The 26,392-nt window shown below is 31.7% G+C and overlaps 1 protein-coding gene and 1 long non-coding RNA gene across 2 annotated transcripts; both read right to left on the bottom strand.

The window, feature by feature from the left end:
* Positions 1-217: 217 nt before the first annotated feature.
* LOC127873565 (uncharacterized) lies at positions 218-6,746 on the bottom strand. The gene is made up of 10 exons (XR_008046253.1): positions 6,644-6,746; positions 6,031-6,187; positions 5,735-5,904; positions 5,428-5,574; positions 4,945-5,104; positions 3,307-3,467; positions 2,849-3,006; positions 2,294-2,457; positions 1,985-2,140; positions 218-356 (listed from the first exon to the last, which is right to left on the bottom strand). It is a non-coding gene; the product is annotated as an uncharacterized LOC127873565 (long non-coding RNA).
* A 2,084-nt stretch (positions 6,747-8,830) lies between these two features.
* Positions 8,831-11,298, bottom strand: LOC127872137 (scavenger receptor cysteine-rich domain superfamily protein-like). The gene is made up of 5 exons (XM_052415463.1): positions 11,268-11,298; positions 10,335-10,497; positions 10,021-10,181; positions 9,422-9,595; positions 8,831-8,967 (listed from the first exon to the last, which is right to left on the bottom strand). Exons 1-5 carry the CDS (start codon positions 11,296-11,298, stop codon positions 8,831-8,833), a joined length of 666 nt encoding a protein of 221 aa, XP_052271423.1.
* Positions 11,299-26,392: the final 15,094 nt, after the last annotated feature.

Here is a 26,392-nt window from a genome sequence, read left to right as displayed (position 1 = left end):
GCAAACATGGAAGTAAAGCGTTTGTTGTTTATTATGAACCTGACTTAGAAATATATATGTGAGGTCCCATAAGTTTGATATAAGATGGAAATCAGAAACAAGTGGTAATCGTTCTTTTGTGTTGGCGAAGAAACCAAAAACACTAAACTATAAATAATACAAAACAAACTTGTAAAAATACAATAATAACTAATACTACCTGGAATTTATTAATTTACATAAAACTTCAGCGTTGGCATAGTCAAAATTGCTGTCGCAAATGGTTCCATACGTGCCCTCCACGGCTATTTCGGCTCTGCCTACGTTAAGGCTTGGTCCATTAACAAGGCGTACTCCCGTTACATTTAGCGGTGGGTCTGAAATAATATTAAACACAAAAAAACTTGTATTTTATGTACAATACAAGTTGCAATATATGATAATGTCTAGTCTTTAGTGCGTGCGTGTTATAAAAGGGAATGTAGTGATTGCTTGGGAGTATAATGAATGGAAATTAAATTAAACAGTTACAGCGTGTATTTCGGTTTGGAGTACGGATAATGTTGGGAAATATTTGTTAGCGGCTGAATATTGAAATATTGATAATTTGTATTGTTCATGCAAATTAGTCTGGAATATTTACCATGTTTGTCTAGCATATCGCAGAGCACAAACTACAATCGACTATGTACTGTATTAGATTTTTTAAAATTGCGATTCGTTAAACAAAAAATATTGAGTTTCTGTAATCTGGTACCTGTTTGCTTGAATACATTGCAAATGAGCAATCTTAAATAAAATTGTCATGTCATCCATTTTAGAGGACGTCGAATAAATACGCTATAATACACATAACATATAACATCAAACAGAACTAAAGCAACCAACGGTAAAATGTTAAAATTTTAGGTTAAAAATGTATGGACAATTAATTTGTAAAGTTATTGCAAGAATAAAACTTGCCGTTGGTCATTAAAGAATTTCATCGAAAAATGGCGTCATATTCGCCTTCTCCATCAAAAGAAAATAGTGTAAAGAGCGCAGCATGATTCATTGACACAAAACATATGAAAGATAACAATACTAATCAATAGGACTATTAAATGAATACTTAATAAGATATGTATAGAGTATATTTTACAAATTGATAGACACAAAGTGTTCTCTTTATACAAGTAAACAACACTATTCAAAACGATTCTTTAAAACAACCGGATCCGGTGACTATTTCTCTTAATCAACAGTTGATGAAAGTAGTATATTGCAAAGATGACATAGATCCCTTATCTACGAAATGGTGTTAACATGTATTTTAAGTTACCAGTACCTTTATATAGCATGTGATTCCCGGGGATTGAACAGTTTTCGGTGTTTACTTAAACCTCACCATTAATCCAAACAGAAGATGTATTAAATATTATTTATTGTTGTTAAACAAAATACGTATCGACATTAAATGAAAGTTGAATACGAGCAACATTCAAAATATTTTCATGTTTTGCATTGTTAAGTTACATACTTTGATCCTTTTAAAATGTAAATTATTCTTGTATTTAAGGTACGTTAATTTATTGTTTTATTGAATTTTTGTTCATGATATACATTTAGGAAAATAGGGAGGATACATGTGTGAAGTACTCCTTTAAGATAATCAGTATTGAATTAATACACTGGTAAAACAATACACAAACATGTTGGCATTCATAATATAGTTTTAAATAACAAAAACTAATTTACTGAGTGCATTCATAGGTATGGCGCAGACCTCGTATATTTCTGTTTAAAATATCGATGACAATCAGTTTTAAGACAGCACTAGTTTTTTATACGCCAATTTCAAAGATTGTGTTAAGATTTGTAGAATAAAAAACAGGTTAACAAGGCAATGCTTTAAAAAAAGCACCCGAAATATCAAAGTGATTCAAAATGTGCGTTTCCAAATTTTAATGGTAAACATTTTTTTTGCATAGGCAAGATTTAAATAAGCTATAACATATGTACGTACAAAGATGGCAGATTGCTGTCTGTTGTGACCACTGGCCCTCCTTGCAAACGAATGTGATAATATTTGAAATGAATCCAGCATTGCATGTCAGTGTGGCAATCGTGCCATTTGTGTTGTATGCCAAAGATCCACCAGAGACAAGCAGAGCGGGGCATTCTGAACAAATAAAAGGGTTGACAAAGTTATTTTCTTTTTAAAAGCTTAACTTACGCTGTAATATCAATTTTCTTTAAGATATGATTCATTATCCACATTTACCGATATTTGGCAGTGTTTAATGAATGTGTTTTATAATAAAGAGGTAAAAACCTGAGCAGACCAATGACGTCGTGTTCGAAGGCTGACAAGGCCAATTCGATGGTAGCGGTGTATATACACAATTGTTGATATGATTTGATGTATTTGGGCAACTTGTTATACGCAGAAGTATCGCCCCATCTCCGTTCCGTGAGCAACAATAATGATTAATATATCTGTCACGAAACACAAATTTCTTTCATTAACAAGTATATTTAATATATCAATAGTCAATCAAAACAATATTTGTCATCGTATTCCCGGTTAACTCAAAAACATTAATTATCTACGTACTATTTATATTCTGTTGACTTAATGTTTATTTTTAACATTTTCTTTTCGGACCAACTGCGGGTTTGTTTGTTTGTAAATATCCATAGATTATGGTCTTTGATTTATTTGTGTGGACATGTATCATTATTAATGGTGATTTAAGAAAGTTTTTTTTATATTTATGTTGGTATCGGCATTTAGCTTGAACACATTTGAACATCAAATAGTTAATTATACTTTTTTCTGGAGATACAGTTGTCTTCTGTATAAAACACTTATTGTAATCATACTAACGTTAAATTCATCATTCGACAAAGCATCTCGCCATATGCTGGAGAGAAATTCCAGGCACAAACCGAGCCCCAAATTCCTTTTGCAAAAAGTTCAACCCTGCCATCGAACCTGCTTGTCCCACCAGACAATCTTATATCAGGTGACATTGAGGCTGGAAACTGAAATGGCAATAACTTTTTATAAACTTTAAAATGTCTACTTCATGGTGTTTATAAGAGTGGGTATTGCTATCGAGTATTCATTTTAAAACACCAAGACAAACAAGCAATAGTAAAGACAATATTTATAAAAAAACATAATTAAGATTACAATGATATTCACATACATACTTGAACACAGTTCCATCTATTAAGGAAAATGTTGCTTTGTTAACAAAAGATGAATATAACATACAAAGACGTACATAATATTGCGAATAATCATTTAGTATAAAGCTTCGAATAAGAACAAATACATACATGTACATTGAATTCCAACATCGTTCGAATGCGAGCAATTGTGTTTCGAGTTAAACGAACAGCTGCCTACGTCCGTTTCAGAACCCGAGCATTGTAGGTTAGCCATGTGGACAGGACCAGAACCTCGACCATAACCTCCATTGGGCGTGTATGACAAGTAACTAAATAACCAATGCAGAAAAATAATTAAATTATGAAAAGGTAATTATATTGGCAAGTTAAGTATGTTATGAGTTATTTATTGCCCTATTTTATAAGGCATATTTACTCGTTCTATAAATCACAAGGAAAACCAATCGACAGCTTTATCTCCAGTCGTAATCCGTGTGGCCTAAAAATATTGCATTGCCATCAATGTGGCGCGACTTTCTCTTTTTTCTTTTTAAGTTATGTTTTATATTTGAATATGATACGTCACAAATTGGGTACATGAGACAAAATGATATTGTTTGTTCATATTTTATGAAAACAAAATACTATAATATACTATAATATATATCGTTCTGAAATAGCCATGTTCATGTATAGTCAACGTTCCAAATAATACGGTAAAGTCAGTTCAACGTATTATTTTAGGTCTGATTCAATAGCTTTATACCGTCTATGTGTTGTTGTGTATTAGCGCGTGGGTGAAACTAGCCAATTTATTCACCCCCGAAGCACTAATTCTTAAGAAAAAACAAGTTTAAAATCACCAGCTATAATATTAATGCGCGGTAAGAGCATCCGCCACTCACGCAGACGATGCAAATTAGATGCACTCATTTTCATAAACTTGTTATTTTTCACATTACCATCTTTGACGCAGTAGCTTAGAAATGTAATATATACAGGACATCATACTTTAGTCTCAACATTATAGTATGCCGTTGGCCTTGAGATTGTGTTATCGGCTTATTCATTCTACAGATCGTCTGAATTTACGTGTGATAAAAAATCATTTAATAAATATGGTCAAATTGAGTGGACATGCAAAAACTGACACGAACTCATAAATAATGATTCTTCGAGAATGACATTGACTCTGAGCTGCAGCGAAAGGTCCACGTAATCACATGTACATTATATTATATTAACATAGGTACTTATCCCAATTTACCATAAATATCTTAAATGGCTGACGAATCAGATGTTTAAGCAAACATACTTTTTCTGAAAGTTCAGATTGTCAAATAAATTGAAACACAGTTTTTAAATTGAAAACCCTTGATACTTTAAAGTAATAATTTAACAGCGTACTGAATATAATTTCCCGGAAACGCTCAATTATAGATGAGTGAACATATTCTAGTACAGTTAAACTATTTGCAAGAAAAGCAAGCGAAATTATGTGAACCGCTAATATTTTTCAAACATGTACGTTAACGTTTGAAACTTTAATATGAAAGACATTTGCGCATTAACAAGAACACCGTTAATAAAAACAATAGTTGAAAGGCTACCGGTGAATTGAAACTGTGAATGTTAAAGATAGCCAGTGATATTGGCGAGAGAAACTATGGATTCGGAGACGGCACACACATCCATAGATGATATTCTTTCGAAAGTTCGGATAACCGTTACTTTTCTGGTTCATACGTGTTTCTACGAAGCTTTATCAATACTTCCTCAAAAGCCTTTTACAACAATGGGAATTACCTAGCATTGAACATTCGACACAAGACCATTGCTTCTTTAATGCCAAACAAGCTGTCACAGATGGTCCCCCATGTGCCGTTGATTTTTAGCTCTACTCTGCCTCGATATGGATATAACGCTTGATAAACTAAGCGTGTGTCTTGGACATTAACTGGAATACCTGTTAAATAAATAGTTTGATTTAATACGTGTTAAATAAATAGTTGAACTTGTGTTGATCACATAACAATGCATTTTGTTTTTGATTTCTGCTAGTTATAAACGAATTACAATAATTCTTACGATTCAATTGCGTAAATGTTTTAAAAGAGTACACACAATTTTAAATTGGAAATAACACGCATTATCAGATTTATTATACAGTTCAATTTCTCTAAACACAAATCTTTTTTATTAGTATTATCAACCTTTTCAATCGATTGAAAACGTATTAACCGTTTACATACCACCGTGTTGTTAGAAAAAACAACACAGTTTGCTTACATTCTGCAGTTTTATTCCATATTCCGTTGTTTCCACATATGTATTGAACATAGGCTGGGTCACCAGTATGACATCGAATTGTTAAAGTCCTCGACGTGTCATTGTATGACGTTATTTGTCCATTTGAAACATTAACTGGACCACATTCTGAATTGTATAAAAATAGTTTTAAACACATTTCTTTTGATATTTGAAAGGTTATTTATTACGATGAAGGTGATATTGTCATATCATTTTAATCAAGGTATTAAATATGATTTTCTGCACATGTATACACCGTTCGATTTACATTTATCATGTACTATACCTGTACAAACAAGAGCTACTGCACCATCGACACATTTGTAGCCGTTGTATGGAGTTATATATGTACAATTATTTATGTGACTTTCCTGTCCCGAGCACTGAATGTCTCTGATCATAGGAAGGCGCTCGGTGGTGTTGTAATTATAGTCAGCGTAGAATAAAGAAGCGGCACTAAAAATCACTTTGAAAGTAAATAAAACTGATATGCTTCAATGTATATGTGCATGTTGCATAAATCATTTAAACTTTTTTAAACCAATAAAACGAATACATATAATATATGCTATAGAAGCTTACTTAAATCCGATCATTTTGCAGATCACTTGCGCATCCTTCAAAACGAAATTATCTTGGCAGATTGTGCCAGCAGTATTTTCAATTCGCAATTCTACACGACCATCACGTGCACTTGATCCACCAACCAAACCAATTGATCTAATATCCAAAGGGAAGCCTGAAATCAAATAATTATCAACCATACTAACGTAAGTTAATTACTCCATTACAGAAGTAATTTTATAATATCCATACCCAAAGAATTCAACGAAACTTCATATAACACCACACAACACATACGCTGTTTGTAGATTGCAAATCTCAAGACTACGATGTCCTTTACGACATTAGACGGAACACGTTGCAACGAAATTATAATGTTTAACTTCAGAATAATAATTCTTGCTTTGCGATGGAAAACACTACAACATTTCACAACAAAATTCCATAAAATGTAGAATGTTAACATTGGTTTTACGAACTAATATATAAGAAGCATTAAATGAAGGCTATAATATTTATCTAAAATGTATTCGATAAAAAAATGTATAAACAAGTATGTATGATACTATTTCATTTGCAGAGGTACAATTTGTGTAACATCTTTCAATCAACCTTAGTTATGTTTACATACCATTACAGCTAATTCCTAGATTAGCCTGGCATGAATAGACTGTTGTATAGTTGCACAAGTTCACATCGGATGAATTTGAAGAACACAGTAGGTTTCCTATGAATCCGTTTGACATTGTGCTATCGTAGCGCCAATGGTAGCCTATGTATCTAAAAATGATATTAAATATGTATACTATTTTAAATATGTATAGCATTTGTATGCCCCCGGTAGGGTGGCATATAGCAGTTGAACTGTCCGTCAGTATATCAGTCAGTATGTCCGTCCGTCCGAAAAAAAATTTTAACATTGGCCATAACTTTTGCAATATTAAAGATAGCGACTTGATATTTGGCATGCATGTTTATCTTACGGAGCTGCAAATTTTGAGTGGTAAAATTTCAAGGTCAAGATAATCCTTCAAGGTCTGGGTCGAAAATACAAATCCAAGGGAAGTAATAAGCTTTAATTGAGATAATTATCTGACCTGCCAATTTTTTTTTTAATAAATCAAAGCGGCGCAGTAGGGGGCATTGTGTTTCTGGCAAACACATCTTGGTAAAAGGTCAAGGTCAAGGTCATCCTTCAAGTTCGAAGGTCGAAAAATACAAATTCAAGGGAAGTAATAAGCTTTAAAGGGAGATAATTATTATGTATAATAATATGAAACCATACAACTGAAGCATAATCAAAATGACATTTTATGGTCAAGCCAAGCACAAAATGACACGTTTTGGCATACAAGTATCTTAGGTACTTTAAGGTTACCTGTGAATCTATAGTCACGGTAGTGGCTTATAATTATTTGCTACTAAAAATAGAGATTTGTTAGAGACAATTATTTTCAAGGGAAGCAATTTATATAATTATAAATCTCAGATTATATATTTCCTTACTAAGAATTTAAGTTCTTTTCACAGTTACTGTACAGATTTTGAATTGTGTTTATTTAAAACTTAAATGATTGATTTGTCAAAGTTTTTGTTTTAATGATATAACTATCATTTCTTTCCTGTGCTAATTTGTGAATGGTTGTTTTCATAATTTACCTGTGGACTAATGTACATAGATACATGACGAAGTCTGGCTATGATCTCTTTGATAAACCACAGGCCTTGGTAGTCAGCGATGTCTGACTTGGTCATTTTTGACTGTCTACAGACCTCCCCCACCCGCGGTAGGTTGGCATATAGCAGTTGAAATGTCAGTCCGTATGTATGTCTGTCAGTCGTCGGTCCGAAAACTTTAACATTGGCCATAACGTTTGCAATATTAAAGATAGCAACTTTATATTGGGCATGCATGTGTATCTCATGAAGCTGAACATTTTGAGTGGTGAGAGTTCAAAGTCATCCTTCAATGTTAAAGATCAAAATACAAAATCCAAGGGAAGTAATAAGCTTTAAAGGGAGATGATTTCTATACCTGCCAAATGATGAATAGAAATGGTATTTCAAAGCGGCGCAGTAGAAGGCATAGTGTTTCTGACGAACGCATCTCTTGCTTTTTATAAAATGCTTTCGAATGTACCGCGTTACGTATGATGCTTATTGGGAAATATCATTTAAATTAGACATTGAATTTCATAACTCAAAACTTTAATCTGCATGAAATCCATCATTAACATAACATTTTACATAAAACATTGTATTACAATCGCATACTACTTAGTTTAATACGAACAAATACATTTGCAAATTTGCAGCATTCTATATTTTATTAGTGCACAAATAAGATTTTCTCAGTATACACTTAATGAAATCGTTTGACTTCATTGCAAAATGCGTGGTGGGTGTCATAATAAACGATAATTTGAAAAGTTAAAAAAAGACGTCGCAAAACCAATTCTCATACTTACGTTTTTTTAAAGGATGATTTAAGTTGATTGTACTGATATGATAAGTGTATAAAGTATGTGCATTTATGTACACACGAACGATTTTACAAGTTGTTCAAAAAGGAAAACTGTCGGACGCGACACGTAAGTGAATTACAAAAATCTCTAAAATCACGATTGCTCTGCATTTTACAAATAAAAATATATATACTTGGTTCATGCCATATTTAGCGATAGTTTACATCATTCAAATAGTTTCGATGTCTCGAGACAAAACCTTAATTACAAAGTAAGTTTGAATATAGTGGATTATCTAAAATCGCTAACATATCACATTAGGAATTAAATTCACTTACCGCAGCCCTTTCATGTTACAAAACACATTGTCGGGGTAAGAGTAATACTGTCGGTTTATATCCACACACCGGACCCCAGGTATCCCCAACACGCACTTCAACTGTTCCATCGTACAAGCCGACTCCACCAACGAATCGGACATCTCTAAGGGCTATAAATTGATAACCCACCCTTAAAGATACTTTAGCAAGTTTAAACTTTTAAAGTGTCTTCACAATATGTAGAGTTAAATAAAGACCTACCAAATATGGTTAACGACTATCAACATTGAAACATGTTCAATAAGCTTTTAAATTACGTAAAACAAAGTTTGCTTACTCTTCTTTTATAATTAAGACATATCTATTGAATAAATGGTTCTTTTAAATAAATTGGTTCAAACAAGTTTTGTGTCTATTTGCGAATGTTTACATATGATATACTTTTTAAATAATTATTTTTAGACCACATATCGACATTCACAGCATATATCGGTAGATTGTTCATTCCATGATATATAAAAACGGAGCCCATAAGACATTTATGTAATACGTCGTGCAAAACAAGGTTAATCGATTTATTGAAAACAGTTGGTATGGTGGGTCAGAACATATAAGACGCAGTACCTAAAGGACCACATCTTGTACCATACTCTTCCCACGTGCCATTGAGTGCACATTGGTATAAGAACTGGAAATAAGATGTCCCGTTGCTGCATCTGCCAGTGTATACGTCACCATTGCTGGTGATATTGACGTGTTCGAGCAATCCATAATGACGTTGTGTCAGACGTGAGCAGCCTATATTAAAAATGAAGTTAACATTTGTTATACACATATCTGAACTAAAAAAGACAATCCCAATGAAACTGAATCGTTACGTAGTAATACATTGAGTGCAATGCTTTTATAGTTAATATTTATAAAATAAACATTTATTATAAAAGTATCTTTAAAAACAAGACAGTTTTTATCCATATGACGATGACCTTAATCTGTCGTGACTTAATTATCCTTCAGCACAACGTTTTTTATCACTTATGCTTGTGACACGTGTATATGATAATCCTTCAAAGAAAACATGAAATAATGTTTTGATAAACGAATTACATTCCTGAATTAACCTCTTCTGCTTTACGGTAAAGTATAGTTTAAGTCAATCCTACATTAAAATATGAGAACTACCTAATCAAATAACTGGGATTTAATAATAAAGTGCGTTGTACCTGCACATATCACACCCACGTCGTTCGAATGGGAACACGATTCACCTGTTGAACTTGAGCAATTATGGATTGTTTTTTCTAATCCGGTACATGACAACGAACGGTAAAATACTGGGCCATTACCATATCCGTTTCGTCCATCTGTGTAGTAGTCTAGAGCACTGTTAGGAGATACACCATTTACAATTCATTATGTTGTCAATTTTATTAAAAAGTAAGTACACAAGTTAATTTTAACATTTGTAAAACAATCACTATAATAAAATCTAAACTGTATACAAAGTACCATCGTAAGGAAATAGTACCACATTAACCTCAGATTCGTATGAAGCATTCTACATAGAACATCTGCGTCAGTAAAGTCAAACAAGCCGTCTCCACAGATTGTCCCCCAGATACCATTAATGCTTATTTCTACTCGTCCTTCCAGCTCACTGTTTCCACCAACCAATCTGATGTCTTTGCCAGTGAAATTATCTACAAAAAATATAACTTATTTGTATTATAAGAACATATCTAATATATGTTAAAACAATTTCCATATTACAAGCAAACTGCATGGTGGAAATTTCGGCATTTGTTATTGTTTTGTATTTACGAGTCTAACATGGCGTATTGCGATTTTACTTTTTGCATTGAGTAATAATTGCAGTCAATGCTCATTTATATTGATTCATTGCGTTGTTTTGTTTTCAGAAAAAAGACACACTATTTAAAATCTATCAAGTTTAGAATACCTACATAGCCTTACTGTTCCAGATTCTTCGGAAAAAACAGTCCAATCCACCACCAAAGCTGACATAAAAAACAATCATGCACACATAAGTTTTTTGTATTGATGTAACACATTTCGATTGAGATAATTGACTCCTTAAATTGATATTTTTTTAAATAATAATTGTAACTTTACACAGTATTTAACTACTAGCAAGTGAAATATCACATATATAATAACAGTGACATCATCTGCAAAAAGTAAAACTTATTTTACTATTGAATATATGTATAATTAATGTTAAAAAACCACTGTTTCATATTACAACCACATTGCCTGGTTGAGAAAATATAGCAATTGTTATTGTATTGTGTTTACGTGTATTAAATGAATTACTGCGATAAATGCTTTTTGAATTGCATTATAATTGCAGCCAATACTCATTTAAACTTGGTATTTAAACTTTCTTGGATAAAAACGACACACACACACACATTAAAATGCATCAAAATAAGACGACCTATATAAATACCTGCAAAAGCAATCTGATGCTTCCACAGCATAGCTGACAGAAAAAAGAAAACACAATTATTATGCATGCATTACTATTATTTTTATTGATGTGATGCAATTCGTTTGAAATAATTTATTTGTTATACTTGTAATTGTTTATGTAAATAATTAAAACGTTACAAACTACTCAACTATTATAAAATGGAAGATACAACATAGAATAACTTGGAAATAACTTGACATACCTGCACCGGCATTTCATATCAAATCACTTATTTTTAGAAATACATAATTAGAATTAACGATAAGACAGAAAGTAAATACTTACCAAACGCGACAGTAAATAATAAACGCTGCCATCTAGACTCTCGGTTGTTCATTGTTATTTTAAGAAATTGTCGGTTGATGTATGTAACTAGTAAAATAACAAAACATTCGTAGTTAAACGTCGGTTAATTAAGAAAATTGTGTACACAAATACCAATATGGGGTGTTTAAAATAATATGCTTACTTAAAGGCGACTATAAATGGCTGTATGCATCATATATGATTACATATAGTACACGTATTTGTATTGTTTTCATAATATAATAAATTTTGCTTATTATTATTTAAAATACAAAATATGTGTTGGGCATGTAAACACCTTGTTTGTTTTCATAATACAATAAGTTAATTATAAAACGGTTAAGTAACACTAATCTTTAAAAGGAAAACGCATATGCTTGTGCAGTTTGTGATAATGTTTTGTTTTAGTTTTGCCATGATTAAATGCACACGCAGTATCCATTATAGTTAATTAATATATTTTGATATATTTGGTCTATTTTAGATTTATTCGATGACTGAACGGAAACTCCGTTTACAACGTTCTTCATTGACTTATATTGAACTTGATTCAATTGATATTTTTTCCTTGAACAATTATTTTATGTTGTTTAAACATCGACATACATTTCAAACATCTATAAAAAGAAACAAATTAATGATTATAGCACTATACTATCCATATCTACAAGGACGCTCACTAATTGTGACGTTATCTTACCTATATATTATAGTTTTTATCTCCATGTATATACATAAAATGATGAACGATTAACATGCTGTATTCTTTATAAATGCATGCAATCAAATAACATGTAATAGTCATATACAATATTGTGACATACGGTGCCACAATAGATAAACACCCCCAATAATCAAGTCGCCTTATCGGTTGCAAGGCAACAAGACCAAGGGAGAGGTAAGTTTCGAAAAGTTTCGTAATAAACATGTACTATATTTTCTTGTAAAGTTTTCTCAAGATTTCACAAAAGCAATATGAGGAAAACTGCCCCACCTCTGAAGGGCATTTTGTTTTTACAAAACGACAGAAACTATTTTTAAAACAAGGCTAAGATGTCATTAGAATAATCTTCTTTAAAAGGTGTCATTATGATGCGATAAACAATGTTACTTCGAGAGTGTTCACAATGTAACACAACGTGCATATTACGAAAACTTCTTCGCCCTCTGGCGGCCATGTTTTTTCAACAAACCGGAACCCTTTTCTAAGTCGGTCGAGGTGTGTTTTGTTCAAAAGTTCTGAGCAAGTGTTGGGCAATCGGTCACTTGCCTTAAAAAAAGGACCAACTAATTGTTTTTAATGAAAATTCAATACTGCTCCAGCAGCTGGAGTTTCACTTCTTCATATTGAGTTAATTGGGCGTTGAAGTGACTTCAAGGGTATTCAAAATGATATCCATAAAGCCATAGAGGAAAAGTGTCGAGACCCTTGTTTCCCGTGTTTATTAATGGACCGGAACCGTCTATGTGATCTAAGCCGAGTATAATAAAGTCACATGTTCAAAGCAAGTTTCGTAATCTAAGCAAGAGTCTTCAAGCTTGTTTTTTTTCAATTTGAACTTAGGGATCTGTTTTTGGTCCCAATACGACAAAGTTTCGAACACGTTTGTGTTATGACTGGAATAAATAAACAATTTACCAATTATAATCACGTTTATTATACAATGCTATTTATGGATTGTTGCCAATCATGATATTGACTAGACTATGAGGCGTTATGGGATGCTAGTTTGTTGCGCATTTTTGTTTTGTGATATTTTATTTGCAAATATGTGTTGCATTTTGTTCATAGAAAAGATGGCACCAACATGATTGTTTGGAAAAAGGTTATTTGTTATTTTACCGAGAGGTAAAGGTTTGCATCCACACAGTGGGGGCAATCTTCATATGGCACCCAAATGCAATACGTACTGGCTTTACCCACGAACCGGACTCGATAGCGTTTCAATAAGCCTTAAGCTCGTATTTTGATAAATAGGGTTTAACTAAAGTATTACCATTCGGACGTTATAAAGACAAAACTAAATTCAGCTGTATATAAAACAGAGATAAGTCATGTGAACATAACAAAATTCACGAACCATCTTAAAACAATGTTTATGGTATTTATTAAGCCCATTTTATAATGTATACAAATGTGATAGTGTGATGTTTCACTGATTAACAGTATGGCGGTGGTTAAAAAGACAACACATATCATATTTGCAGTAAAAGTTTCATGGGACCATACACTGATTAACAGAACAACTAAAAGCATATCATACTGACCCATGTACACTAAGGATTACTCTTCAATAAAATACGGTCATATTATCTAAAAGTTTCTAATAAAATATATGTGTCTGTTATTGTATGTTAAAGCTCGATTAAACACAACCCGATCAGTTATTTTAATAAAAGAGCATTCATTGTATATGTAACAAGTATTCTTGTGGTATTTTCTAGTTAAAGCAAAGTTATGAGTTGCAAAGAAGACGCCGTGTTTAGATATTCATTTACAATCTGATCAAAATGAAAAACATGCGTTTAAATGATAAAAGTTAAAAGTTATCTTACAAAAAAATAAAGTTGTTCATATTAATATTAAATTATTCCGATTTATTATCACTCATTATATGTCTCACTCTCCTAAAGACAGACAAGCATTCGTTGCTTTTGTCATGTTCCGACACTTTTTCTTGCATTAACTAACTCTTGATTACAAATTGCATCAAAATTAAACGATCTACCATGTAATGCAACGGTATTCTAATTCGACAGTATAGAATAACTCAGATTTGCTTGGAGGTCTTCTTTATAGAGCCGGAATGAAAATTTTGTCAAATCACGGTGCATAATTACGACATTTACATTCAAATAAAAGAGAAGTGTTTTGTAAACGTGTCAAACATAATGCAAACAAGTATGTGATATTTCGCGTTTCTCAACGCCAAACCAAATACAATCGGTATATATTGGTATGTTTGGATATTATCATTACGCCAAGCTTGAGTATCTAACATAAAGTGTTTACACCGGCAAGTGTGGTGAGCAAAATCATATGATATGATTTACTTTCGAATGATTGTAATTGGCATATTCATTATAAATATATCACAGATAACGCATGGAGTCGAATAAATATTATGCGCAAACATTTGACTGCAAATCAAGTGAATCAAATTATACGCTATGTATTCGATCATTAATACAATATTTAACATGCACTCTAGCAGAAAAACATGAGCTTGACAGACTTCACACTGAAGCAGCGTAAATTACTTAACGAGCATCAAAATTACTTTATTAAACTGGACTACAAACATAAATTAAACGGGTACCACTTTAAGATCAACGCGACAAACAAAATCTGATACTTTTTTTTACATAATTAATAATTCCCTTACTGCTCAGTACCTGACGTACTTGGTACCTGAACATGTCTGAGCTTCAACTAGGTATCTCCATAATGCGAATGACTTACGCACATTCGAATCGTGATCATCCCTAAAATATTGAATATCTAATCAGAAGAGGTAAAACTAGTGAATCATTGAATATATTTTAATCCAAGCTTAAAAATGAGTTTGATTAAAAAATAACAGTTATTTTATATAAGAAACCATTTTCTCCAACTACTGCATAAGCGGTTGAGGTCTAAATTGAAGGAGGCTGAAATAAAACCTTTACGCGAAAAACATAGACTCTCCTCTATTCCCGTGTTTAGATATTGAATCGAATTATCACATTGTTTTCGTATGTCTTCATTTTAATGTCATACCATGTGCATAAATGTAAAATATCTCCAGAATTACTAGCGATGTTGAGTTCGATATTGTGCTTTTCGGCAATACACATTTTAAACAAAATGAACACCCTGAAATGTTTCTACATGTCCCACTAATTTTTAAAATAACAACGGCCATTTTCTTAACAATTCCATTATGAGTAGTTTTTGTTGTTTGATGTTCCTTGCACCAAAAAATCTTCTTCCTTTTCTGCAAAACCTTTGCATGTATATGATCCATTTGCCTTTGTCTGGTATAAACTATGTTATATTGTTCTTAACGGACTGCCAATTATGTGCACATATAAAACCATGGAAAGCAACTATATCATAATAAAATGGAAAAATTGCGGTCCTTTGCTAATACCAATTGAATTATGTAATGTTAGATATAATGTACTTGTCAAAACGAAAGGAATTTGTTAAAACAAATGTCATAAAACAAAGAAAAAACTATACATAAATAACACTGAATGAAAAAACAAACAAATAAATTAACTTACGTCATGAACTTTTATGTCAGAGGATTATTCACAGGTACACAGCAAACATCATTCATATCGTTATTATCGCTGAAATAAGGTTAAACATTTTGGAGGTTGCACATATCAAGAACATGTGATCTGATTTTAATTCAACGAAAGTTTACTACCATGAAAGCCCCGATGATTTTTAGTATATAACTGGTGAACAGAACCATAATGTATGCCTAATAAATTGTAAGAAAACCATGTGACGCTGGATACTCTTCAACTTGCCCAACGGTGTTGCACAATTATTATATTGTCGCTCGAGCTTTCGTTTACTGTACATAACTTATTTTTCGGTTATTATTTGATCCCTTCGTCATCATATGATGTATTTTATAAACATTGCTTTCTACATACATTGACAATAAAACATACCATACTCATAAGTGTATTTTAATTTAATAAGAATCTATACAATATGATTTTGTTATTTAATATCAGTCCAAAAAATTTGATAATACAATCCTAATATCATAATCTGAAGTACATAATATAGTATTATGCCTAACGGCATACTATCTGACATTCAATGTAATAAAAATACATGTCCAAAACGAAAGAAGAACCAACATTAATGCTGAAAAATGTCGCTGATTAATACCAAAAGTTCAAACAGTTTTGACTCACTATTTTCATAAACTTCCAATACAAAGAGAAGTGTTTGATATTTCTATAAAAACGTCTCTCTTCTATCTATGCCAACACAAAGACTGCCGATACAGGTATAACTTTTCGCCAATTAACTGCTATCCCATTAACCTATCGTGATATAGAGATTGGATAAACGCGACCAATGGTAGAAGGCGAAGCGCGTTTTTAAAATAAATCTGGCTGATGTTGACATAATATTTTTAGCATGTAAATTAAAAATTTTTTTTTTGTATATTTGAGTATGACGACGATGTACTGTTGTATAAGTCTTAAATAAACTGTCTGTTTGTCTGTCTGTCTGTCTGTCTGTATATATGTCTGTCTGTCTGACTGTCTGTTTGTCTATCTGTAAGTCCGTCTGTCTGTCTGTCTGTCTGTAAGTCCGTCCGTCCGTCCGTTTGTCTGTCTGTCTGTCTGACTGTCAATGTTAAGGGGGTGAATAACTTATCGAAATTCATATCTAATATTAATTTTTTAAAAATCCGTTCTTACCAAAGCTGCAATATAAATATTATAACGTTGCTTCTAGAGAATTATGATGACAATTGCATTATTTATACATATGCATTAGTTGAAATATAAAGTAAATGCTCCGATTGAAAATGTTTATTTAAGGTATCTAATTGCCTAGAAATAAATAGAAACTGGGCATCATGCGTAAGTTTGTACATCGTTACTTACAAAATACCTAATATACGTCAGTATGTACTAATATATTCATCCTAGAATAAACTGCTACACGTTTAATGTCTAGTTATGAACAATCATAATCGTATTGTTCTGTAGCTGAAACATTTTAACAAACAAACAACAACAAAAACTTATTTTTAGTTCTATAGACATAATATTGTTTCTTCTCTGCTTTATATACACCATTTCTGTTTTGAATTAATGTAACAAATTTGAAAAATTGGCAAATCGTCAGTTTGATCACACGTCCTAATAAACCAAATGTTGGGATGGCCGACATCCGACAAATTATTAGGTGTTACATCGCCAGTTGGCATGATGGATTCCGGAAGGCATATAACATCCTAGCCTAAAGTATCAAATGAGATATTTATCCATTTATGAATGTTAATAAATCACCGTTCAACAATATAAACTAAGCAGGTAAAGACAAGCGTAATTACAGTTGTTGAACGGTGAAATGTTAACATGATGCAGACGCCTATGCATATGTGAATGTTTGCAGCATTCATAGTATGTTAACAACTCACCGTTCAACAATATATACTACGCATGTGAAGACACGCGTAATTACAAGTGTTAAACGGTGAAATGTTAATATTATGCAGACGCCTATGCTTTTAATTAAGGCTGTTACTAAAGCATAATAATAGTGAATGCTTGCAGCATTCAGAGTGCGTTCGAAAACAAATTCTCGATTTGTAAACGACAAAAGAAAATTTCATAAGCTTCAATATATTGAACAGGAAGTTCAAAATAAGACGCTACGCCGTTGTATCAAAATCGATATTCTGATTGGCTTAACAGCACTGTCTATTGATATCTATGAAGAGTGGTTAATTATACCCATGTTAGACGCAGGTTTAAATTGCTCAACAACTTCAATAATTATTGTATTAATCTCCCACACTTATAGCGGTAAGTAGGGACGCATTTCGCAAACTAGGAAGTATTTGGATAGCCAATGCCTATACAAATACAAATAAGTATACGCCTTATAAGCTCTCAAAAAAAGTTTAAGATTACACGCTTTACCTCTAAATAGCGTAGAAGTAAATATGCTTAAAATGAACATATATTTATTAATCTGTCATTTTCAAAATCGCTCCAATCTTTCCGAAAATAAATAAATGTCAACTCATTTCCTATCGAACAAAATACAGTCAAGTTACCATTACCGGATCAGTAGCGTTATTAAGTTGTTCTGGTGAAAAGCAATACATGTTTTGAGACTTCTTTTACACCAGTTTGATTAAATATTACCTTTGCTTACTGATTCAGCACATAGCCTTTTTTTAAACACAGGCAAAATGTATTTGTTATACCTTTTTTTCGCCGCATAATTCATGCATTAACGGATCAGTTGTAGCCATAACGGATCACGTGACTGAAACCACTCAGGGGGCATCTAACACGCTATTTGAACGGTCGAAACATGAAAGTGTTGTTTACAATGACCATGTTACATTGCCAGTTATAAATTATATTCATTTTTTTGTTATTAATTGTTTTCTAATTGTGATCTTGTAACCACACTTTATGCATGGTTTTCTTGTGTGAATTATTTGTTGAAAATCCTAAAAAGATCGAAAAGATATGGGCATCTTATAAACCATGTAAATTGTTTGAATCATATCTAATCATCGATATTGAAAATCGAACATAAATAAAGCATTAAGATTGAGATCATGTATTGTAAGAATCAATAAGATTGGCATATAATTTAATATAATATATTATCAATACGCATACTATCACGCTTGATCCGTTATTGCCCTAAGTCTTCATTTACTTTAAGTTGTTGCAAAATCTTAAACACGAATCAAAACTGAAAAGGACATTTGCAGGCAGAAAGACTACTAAATTGCCTTTAATTTAATGCGTAAACTTCTTACTTTTGAACAGTTTTATAGCATGTGGCCGCCAAAAATGTTCAACCTCGATTTGCAAACTAGACGGAAGTCGACAAAGTCGTATATACATGTCAATAAAACATACCGAAATGTTTGACAAAGAGTAGCTCCAATTACGACTCATTCAATGCGTTTTTAAGAACAGGCATTGAAGATGATGTGTGCAAAATATCATCTAAAATTGTCAACTATTCATCGCGATACGCAGTCTTGAACATCAAAGTGATCCGCTATGGGTAGTGATCCTATATTGGTAACTTGACTGTACCAAACAAAAAAGTTATAAATGCGACCGATCGAGTTTATATTGTCCTCATACTAGTAAGCTTAAGTCTGTACAAATTGTGTATATAAAAGCTGTATGATTATTTACACATAGATTTAATCGAAACGCTTTTATGATTCATACTTACCGTCCGTTAATAATAAACTGCCTGTTTACGCAAATCAAAATATTGATATACAAATGATGGGTGTATTGTTGACAAATTTACAGCATATTCCTGCTATTCAGATAAATAAATGATTCTAACGATTCCAACTCTACTTTGATATTTAATATTGCAAATAACAACACTAAAAATATTATGAGAGAGAGTATATCTGTTTATATCCACTACTTTATAATGTCCCACCAAATATAAGTATAAGATGTTTAAACTGTGATCACATCCTTGAATCGGACAATGTAAGCATGTGTGGTTTAAACCGGTTAGAGGACTAGCCGAACGTCATAATAACTAAAGAATTAATCACAAACAATACGCCCGTTTTTTTATATATATTACATACGAATCCAGAAAATGAAAAGAGGAGTGCAATGCGCGAATCGGATATTACAAATGTTAGTGCCTCAGTTACGTGCGTATTTAAAATCAATAACAGCGATTAGGGGATATGTTATTAGGTTATCTATATACTAAGATTGATTTCAAAGTAAAAACATGTATATTGAAGGAGGTTTATGCGCTCTCACGCGTAAAATACCACCTGAAGGTGGTTAACATTAAGGCCAAGCTATTTCAGAATCATTTAATGTATGTTGTAATCAAAAATTGTTAAATTCATTTTAGTTATATTCAACGCATACATTTTTATATCGACATAAACAAGTAGTTTAAAGGACAATTTTATATCCCACATGGCTTCTTGTGAATTATACTTGGTGGGATTAAACTAAACCCAATTACCATGGGGTGCAATTAAAAAAACATCGAATGTTCTTTTATTTGTTTTCGACCGTATAGCAAGCCGGTCATCAATTCAAAGATAAAAAAAGCGCAAACATTAGTATTCACAAGTTCAAGTGAACCATATAAGTAATAATGACCCATTAATGCATTATAGAACAGCGTATGATAAGCCGTCCCGACTTGAGCGTTATGTACACCTATGAATTATAACAGCTGCGATTTGATTATTAAACATATGGTCATATGTGTTGTAAATTACATGCTGACGTGTTTAGTTCACAATGTATATGTATTTGTGTACATGTATATGTGAAAGAATTTGCGTGTGCCTTGTCGTTTGTTGCAGTGTATGAAAGTTGTTCAATAGCCTAAAATAAAATACATTGTGGTGAAGAAAAAAATTATTTATTTTATAAACTAACAGACTTTGACCTCAACTAGGAAGTAGTAATAATAAATACGTTAAACCCGCCTTTGATAGAGAAGTCAAAACGTAAATAGTTGAAGTGTATTCATTGTCGCCAACTGTCAAGTGTGTAAATAAAATACGCGTTTAAAAACTATAATTACACCTTCCTTTTACGATTTCATAGGTAACACAAATATTGGATGGCAAGTAGGTTATGAAATAAACTGTCGTTCATAGGATCTGATTTTGAATAAAGTGTTATTTTCCGATTGTTCCTAATTTTGAATTTAATGCATAGTTGTGCAATTTCTTGCTTACCATTTTAGTCCTTTGAAGACTAATGCTAATTTTGAACAAAACGAATGTAGTTCAATATTTGTTTCTACTGAAACATTCATGAAGTAACATTATTTATCACATTCGTTGCTATTTGGTTGACATATTCATGACATTTTCTTTAAACTCAATTGGTCAAATGTATATACCTAATCATTATCTATAATTGTATTGTGTTACATTTTTAAATATTGCTTACTGGAGTAGCAGTATTTGACATGTAATTATGTAATTTAGACTGTGTTCCTATTTATTTAGACTGTCAGCTATAAGAACTATTGAATTAAGTGCGTATCTATACAGTACAGGGTCCGTTCAATAGTGAATTTAAAACACTTCAAATGTTATCTTTACGTCGAGAACACAATTATTGGGATTATTAAATATTTAAAAACATATATACTCATCAACACACTATTAATACGAATACAGGATTTTTTTTCTTTATCTGTATGCTCGAATTTTATCTCACGATTGGTTATAGACAAAACATATGTGCACGAGTTGCGTAGCCTCGAGTGACAGTATACTGTTTTTGTTGCAAGAAATTTGTGTTTCCGTGACAAATTGGACATCTTGATGAGCTAAGAAAACCCACAGGTGGTTAGCGTGTGGCTATGATATTAATCAGTGAAAAGATCATTTTGAATGATAAATAATCAAATTATCAAGAAAAGTCACTTTTTCTGGAAAAAAGAAATTTCACTATCAAATATTTGATAGGGAAATATTTTTTTAAAAAAGTTGATTTTTCATTATAATTTTATAATTTATCATTCAAAATGATGTTTTCAGTATTAAAAATCATAGCCACACGCTAACCACCTGTGAGAAAAACCGGTCGTCTTATTTGTATTTAATACATATTTGTATTAAATCCATTCGACGTCTTTTCTTATCTATATTCAAGTAAAATTATGGATCGCATTAGATTATGAGCGCAAAGTGTGCTTAACACTTTAGGTGTTGCACAATTTGGTTTGAAAAAAGTATGATATTTATAGTGCAGGTCCTTAGTAATCTATTAATATTTCCATTTTTACATAGTATTGATCGAGTAGTATGAATCTAAAATAGTACATCAATTACAATTTTGTAGTGAACAATGTGTTTTTAGAACTTTCTAAAATAAATGCATTGAGGCAAATTGTCATACTCTTCCGCAAAATGAAAGTCTAATAGCAAACATGCGTCAATAGGGTAATGAATTTCCTCCAAATCACTAAATATCTTTCACGTTTTTCATCTTTCAATACTCAGTGGTTTAAAGTCTATGGATATAATATTATTTTCTTAACGCAAGGTAGACAAAATGAATTGAGAAAGGAAGTAGACAATAGAAGTATATGAATACAATTTTCAGCGAGTAAATACAAGCTTTGATAGTTGAATTACTTGCTCTTTCTTTCATTAACAAATGCTCCATAAACGCATTTCAATATATCAGATAAATATTTCACTCTTCAGAATCTCCATTAATTTCAGAAGACACATTGCAAATATTTAAGTAAACATGTATCGTCTTCAAATGAAATGCTTTTATCTAAATATATCATAAAAACATAATTCTGTTATATGTCATAATTCACACAATTTACTATTTTGATCGCACTCTGCACTTTTCTGAAATGTTTGTTTATTTACTTATAGAAAAAAGTCGATAATGTTGATTAGGCCTACGCATTTGTTTGTTTCAACTGGCATCGCCTAAAAATTTGAGAACGTAGGTGGGCTTAACTGTATTGTATTCTTGTATAAGAATATTTTTGTGCGGATAGTAAATGATTGAAGTATTCTAAATATCTTGGAAATATATTGTTTTCACGCGTAAACGTTTAGCTTGAGAATATGCTAATGAAAACTCGATACAGAAAATTGAATACAAAAAAAGTTAAAGGTCATTCCAAAAATTATGTTGGTAATGGTTAGTTGAAACAAACAACTTTAAAAGAGGTCAGTGTACCCAATTAAACTATATCTAGCAATAGCATCACATAACATTGCCTAATTAAATGATTTTCGGCCTTCAAAGATTTGCTATTGTATCTAATAGACATAGAATAATGAAATGACTGACAAAGTAAAGCGCATTCAATGGCGACATTGAAATTGTAATAAAAGCCCAGTAATACATCTTTGCCCATGACCATTATTTAATACTAATGTAAATCGTATATAAATCATCTCTTAAACAAGTTTTGATAGTATTTTTGACAAACTATATGGTCATGAAAAATAAAAGTATGTTTTATTTAAATATGTTGATATCTTTTGGGATTGCACGTCATATGTGTTTTTTAATCTTTTAAAATCTAGATTTATCAACAAAACAGTGATTTAAAGCCAGTTATATATTATGACTCTCATTAGAAAACTTTATTAATTGATTGTTGATAAATTGCTAAAAATAGTATCAAATACATTTCACGAAAAATAAGATTTTAAGGATCAAAACTGAAAACATAAATAAAACGTAAAAAATCCCTTTAACATATAGTCATAGATGTACTCTCCTTTAATTTTTAAAGAATAATTTAATGAATCTTACTTGTTACTTACGTTATCGAAACATCGTCCACCCAAGTAATCTCATTTCTGAAAGTATTGCAAGTATATCCCGATACACGTAAATAGAAACTCAAATTCTTAGAAGTTTTTTTACCACATCAACTGAAACATGATCTTCATGATATTTCACAGTCAATCAATCGCAACTAGCTAGAGCTTTAAACCAAGACAAATTGTATCTGTATGAAACTTCATACTGTTGAAAACAAATGGATTTTCCGAAGCAAAAAATATAATAATATATATCCTTAATATATCATTAATAAAAATACATGGTTTCATTGGTATGTTCAAGAATGTTCAAAATATTAAATGTAGTGTTTTCTATAGATATTATGTTCCAGTCTGGTTTGCCATAATTGATAGAAACTCAAGCCGTAAAAAATCCCGAAATTAACAACACATCCACGATAAAACTTTCAATATGCTATATTCCTAGATGGATATACATATATAAAATGTCGAAACATAATTGGTATTGTGAAAATTGACGACAATACTATCTTGCTATTTAAACTTTTTTTTTACAAGGCCAATGCTGAGAAATAAATTACCTAATAATATTGTCAATTAATTATAACTGATTTAACCATCTCATCAGTAAAATATAAACTTACAGAAAACCAGATCAATGAAGTTTAACTGGCACGTATATGTTCGTCAATTTTAATCCAGCTATCATTTAGACGTTGTGTATTCAAGATTATTAAATTATAAGTATACCTAGCATAACGTTCATACACATTCTAACGATATCGACCTGCATTTGGAAGTATTGCTCACAGACAGATTCAAAATTTGAAATCTATTGATCGCTCTAGAGGTTTAAATAGTGTTTATCAAATATAGCAGGTGACGTAATATAATATTGTCAAACTGTCCTATAAGAATTACACTTCTTACAATCAAAACCTTTCGGCTACGAAATAAACCTATTTTTATGAAATATATCAACATATAAAATGTTCCGAAATGTCGTATTCATGGTTAAAACCTTGTTAAACCTTTAACACTCTATTTTAACAATTAAACATGTACGCAGAATTTCTTCATTTAATGGTGTGTTCATGTATCATTTCATAATCATATTGCTATTAAATCATTGATGGATAATAATGCTTTTACTTACACAGAAGAAAGTTGCTCAAGGCTACAAAGGACAATACTTACACTTAAGTATTCGGTATGCAATAAATGTGCTTTGTTGCTGTCAACCAAAATCATAGGCATGTGTTTATTAAAGATTACTCAACCACATTTTTGCCTACAATCATACTGTACGTTTTGTTTGTAAATAACTAAATAATCATAATAACATAGAAGAAAGTAGCTCAAGTGCATTTAAAATGTCTTATAAACTCGTTCGTAGTTTCTTCATTTCGTCGTTCCTCAAAAAGTTGTAACTCTGTTGCTCTAGTCTCTTCCCTACCATTGAGTAATTAAATTGTAATTAAATTGAATGCGTTTTAATTACCTTTTATTATTGTTTAATTTGAGTTGCAATGCTCAAATACTTTTGCGTTTGTGCCTTAATCTTAGTTATACGTTCATACATTATAGCTCGTTTAAAGCGTGATGTTAAAACTACAAAACGAATTATTATTTCTTGTACACGTGGCGACTTAAATTAACAGAACGATTATCACAATAATTGCATACCTTACTATAAATGATATTTTTCTAGTATTAACATACACGAACATATACGAAAGGTTAGCAAATTTCCGGTTTATATCTGGCACACGATTGCATATTAATGTGGTTTAATCTATCAACCATGTCAAATATTACATATGCAGCTTCGTCCGTACAATCTTGAAATATATTATAAGTATAATGTATATTTAAAGTAAATAAATTCATTATTCCGACGCTTTTAAAAAGCGTGGGGATATTGTATTGGTCTCCATCTTTCTGTCCTTCCGTGTGGCTACTATCTCCTCCTACACTATAAGCACTGGAACCTTGAAACTTACACACATGGCAGCTATGTGCATATGTGCGACGGTGACGGTGACGGAATTTTGATATGACCCCTCAGCCTGGGTCAAAAGTTATGGGTAAATAAATGGGTAAAATGGGTAAAAAAAACTTCATTTTACTATCAACATGCGACGCACATGATAATAAGTTTTGACTCAAGGGTCAGATCAAAATTCCAAATAATTCACCAATTGACTTTAAATTAATACTGTACATCTCTTATGACAACACGGTCTATCTCGACCATCCATGTCCACATTACCCAACCCAGGGCCATTGATAAAGGTAAAGACAGCTTGGTTCCCGTCCTTTTTCAAATTTATCGAGAAGTCCACAGGTACTACTTCCCCGTACCCTCATTTTTTTTTCGTACCCAACATTTTTGAACCCATTTTTTTATTCGTACCAAATTAAAAAACATTCGTACCCATTTTGTTTCGTATCCAAAAAGTTTTTCGTACCAAATTTTTTATCGTACCCTTTTTTTTTTCGTACCCAAATTTTTTTCGTACCCAATTTTTTTTTCAATACCTAAATGTTTTCGTAACCAAATTTTTTTTCGTACCCAGTTTTGTTCGTTCCCACATATTTTTACGTACCAAATTTTTTTTAACAAACTTTTTTTTCGTACCCATTTTTTTTTCGCACCCAAACATTTTTTCGTACCCAAATTTTATTTCGTACCCCATTTTTTGGCATAATTTTTTCGTACCCAAATGTTTTCGTATCAGTCGTTTTTCCTCATTTGTGTGATTA

Source organism: Dreissena polymorpha, chromosome 3, assembly GCF_020536995.1.
Source record: "Dreissena polymorpha isolate Duluth1 chromosome 3, UMN_Dpol_1.0, whole genome shotgun sequence".
Lineage (NCBI taxonomy): Eukaryota > Metazoa > Mollusca > Bivalvia > Myida > Dreissenidae > Dreissena > Dreissena polymorpha.
Note: the sequence above shows the minus strand (reverse complement) of the source record. Positions and strands in the feature narration are given on the sequence as shown.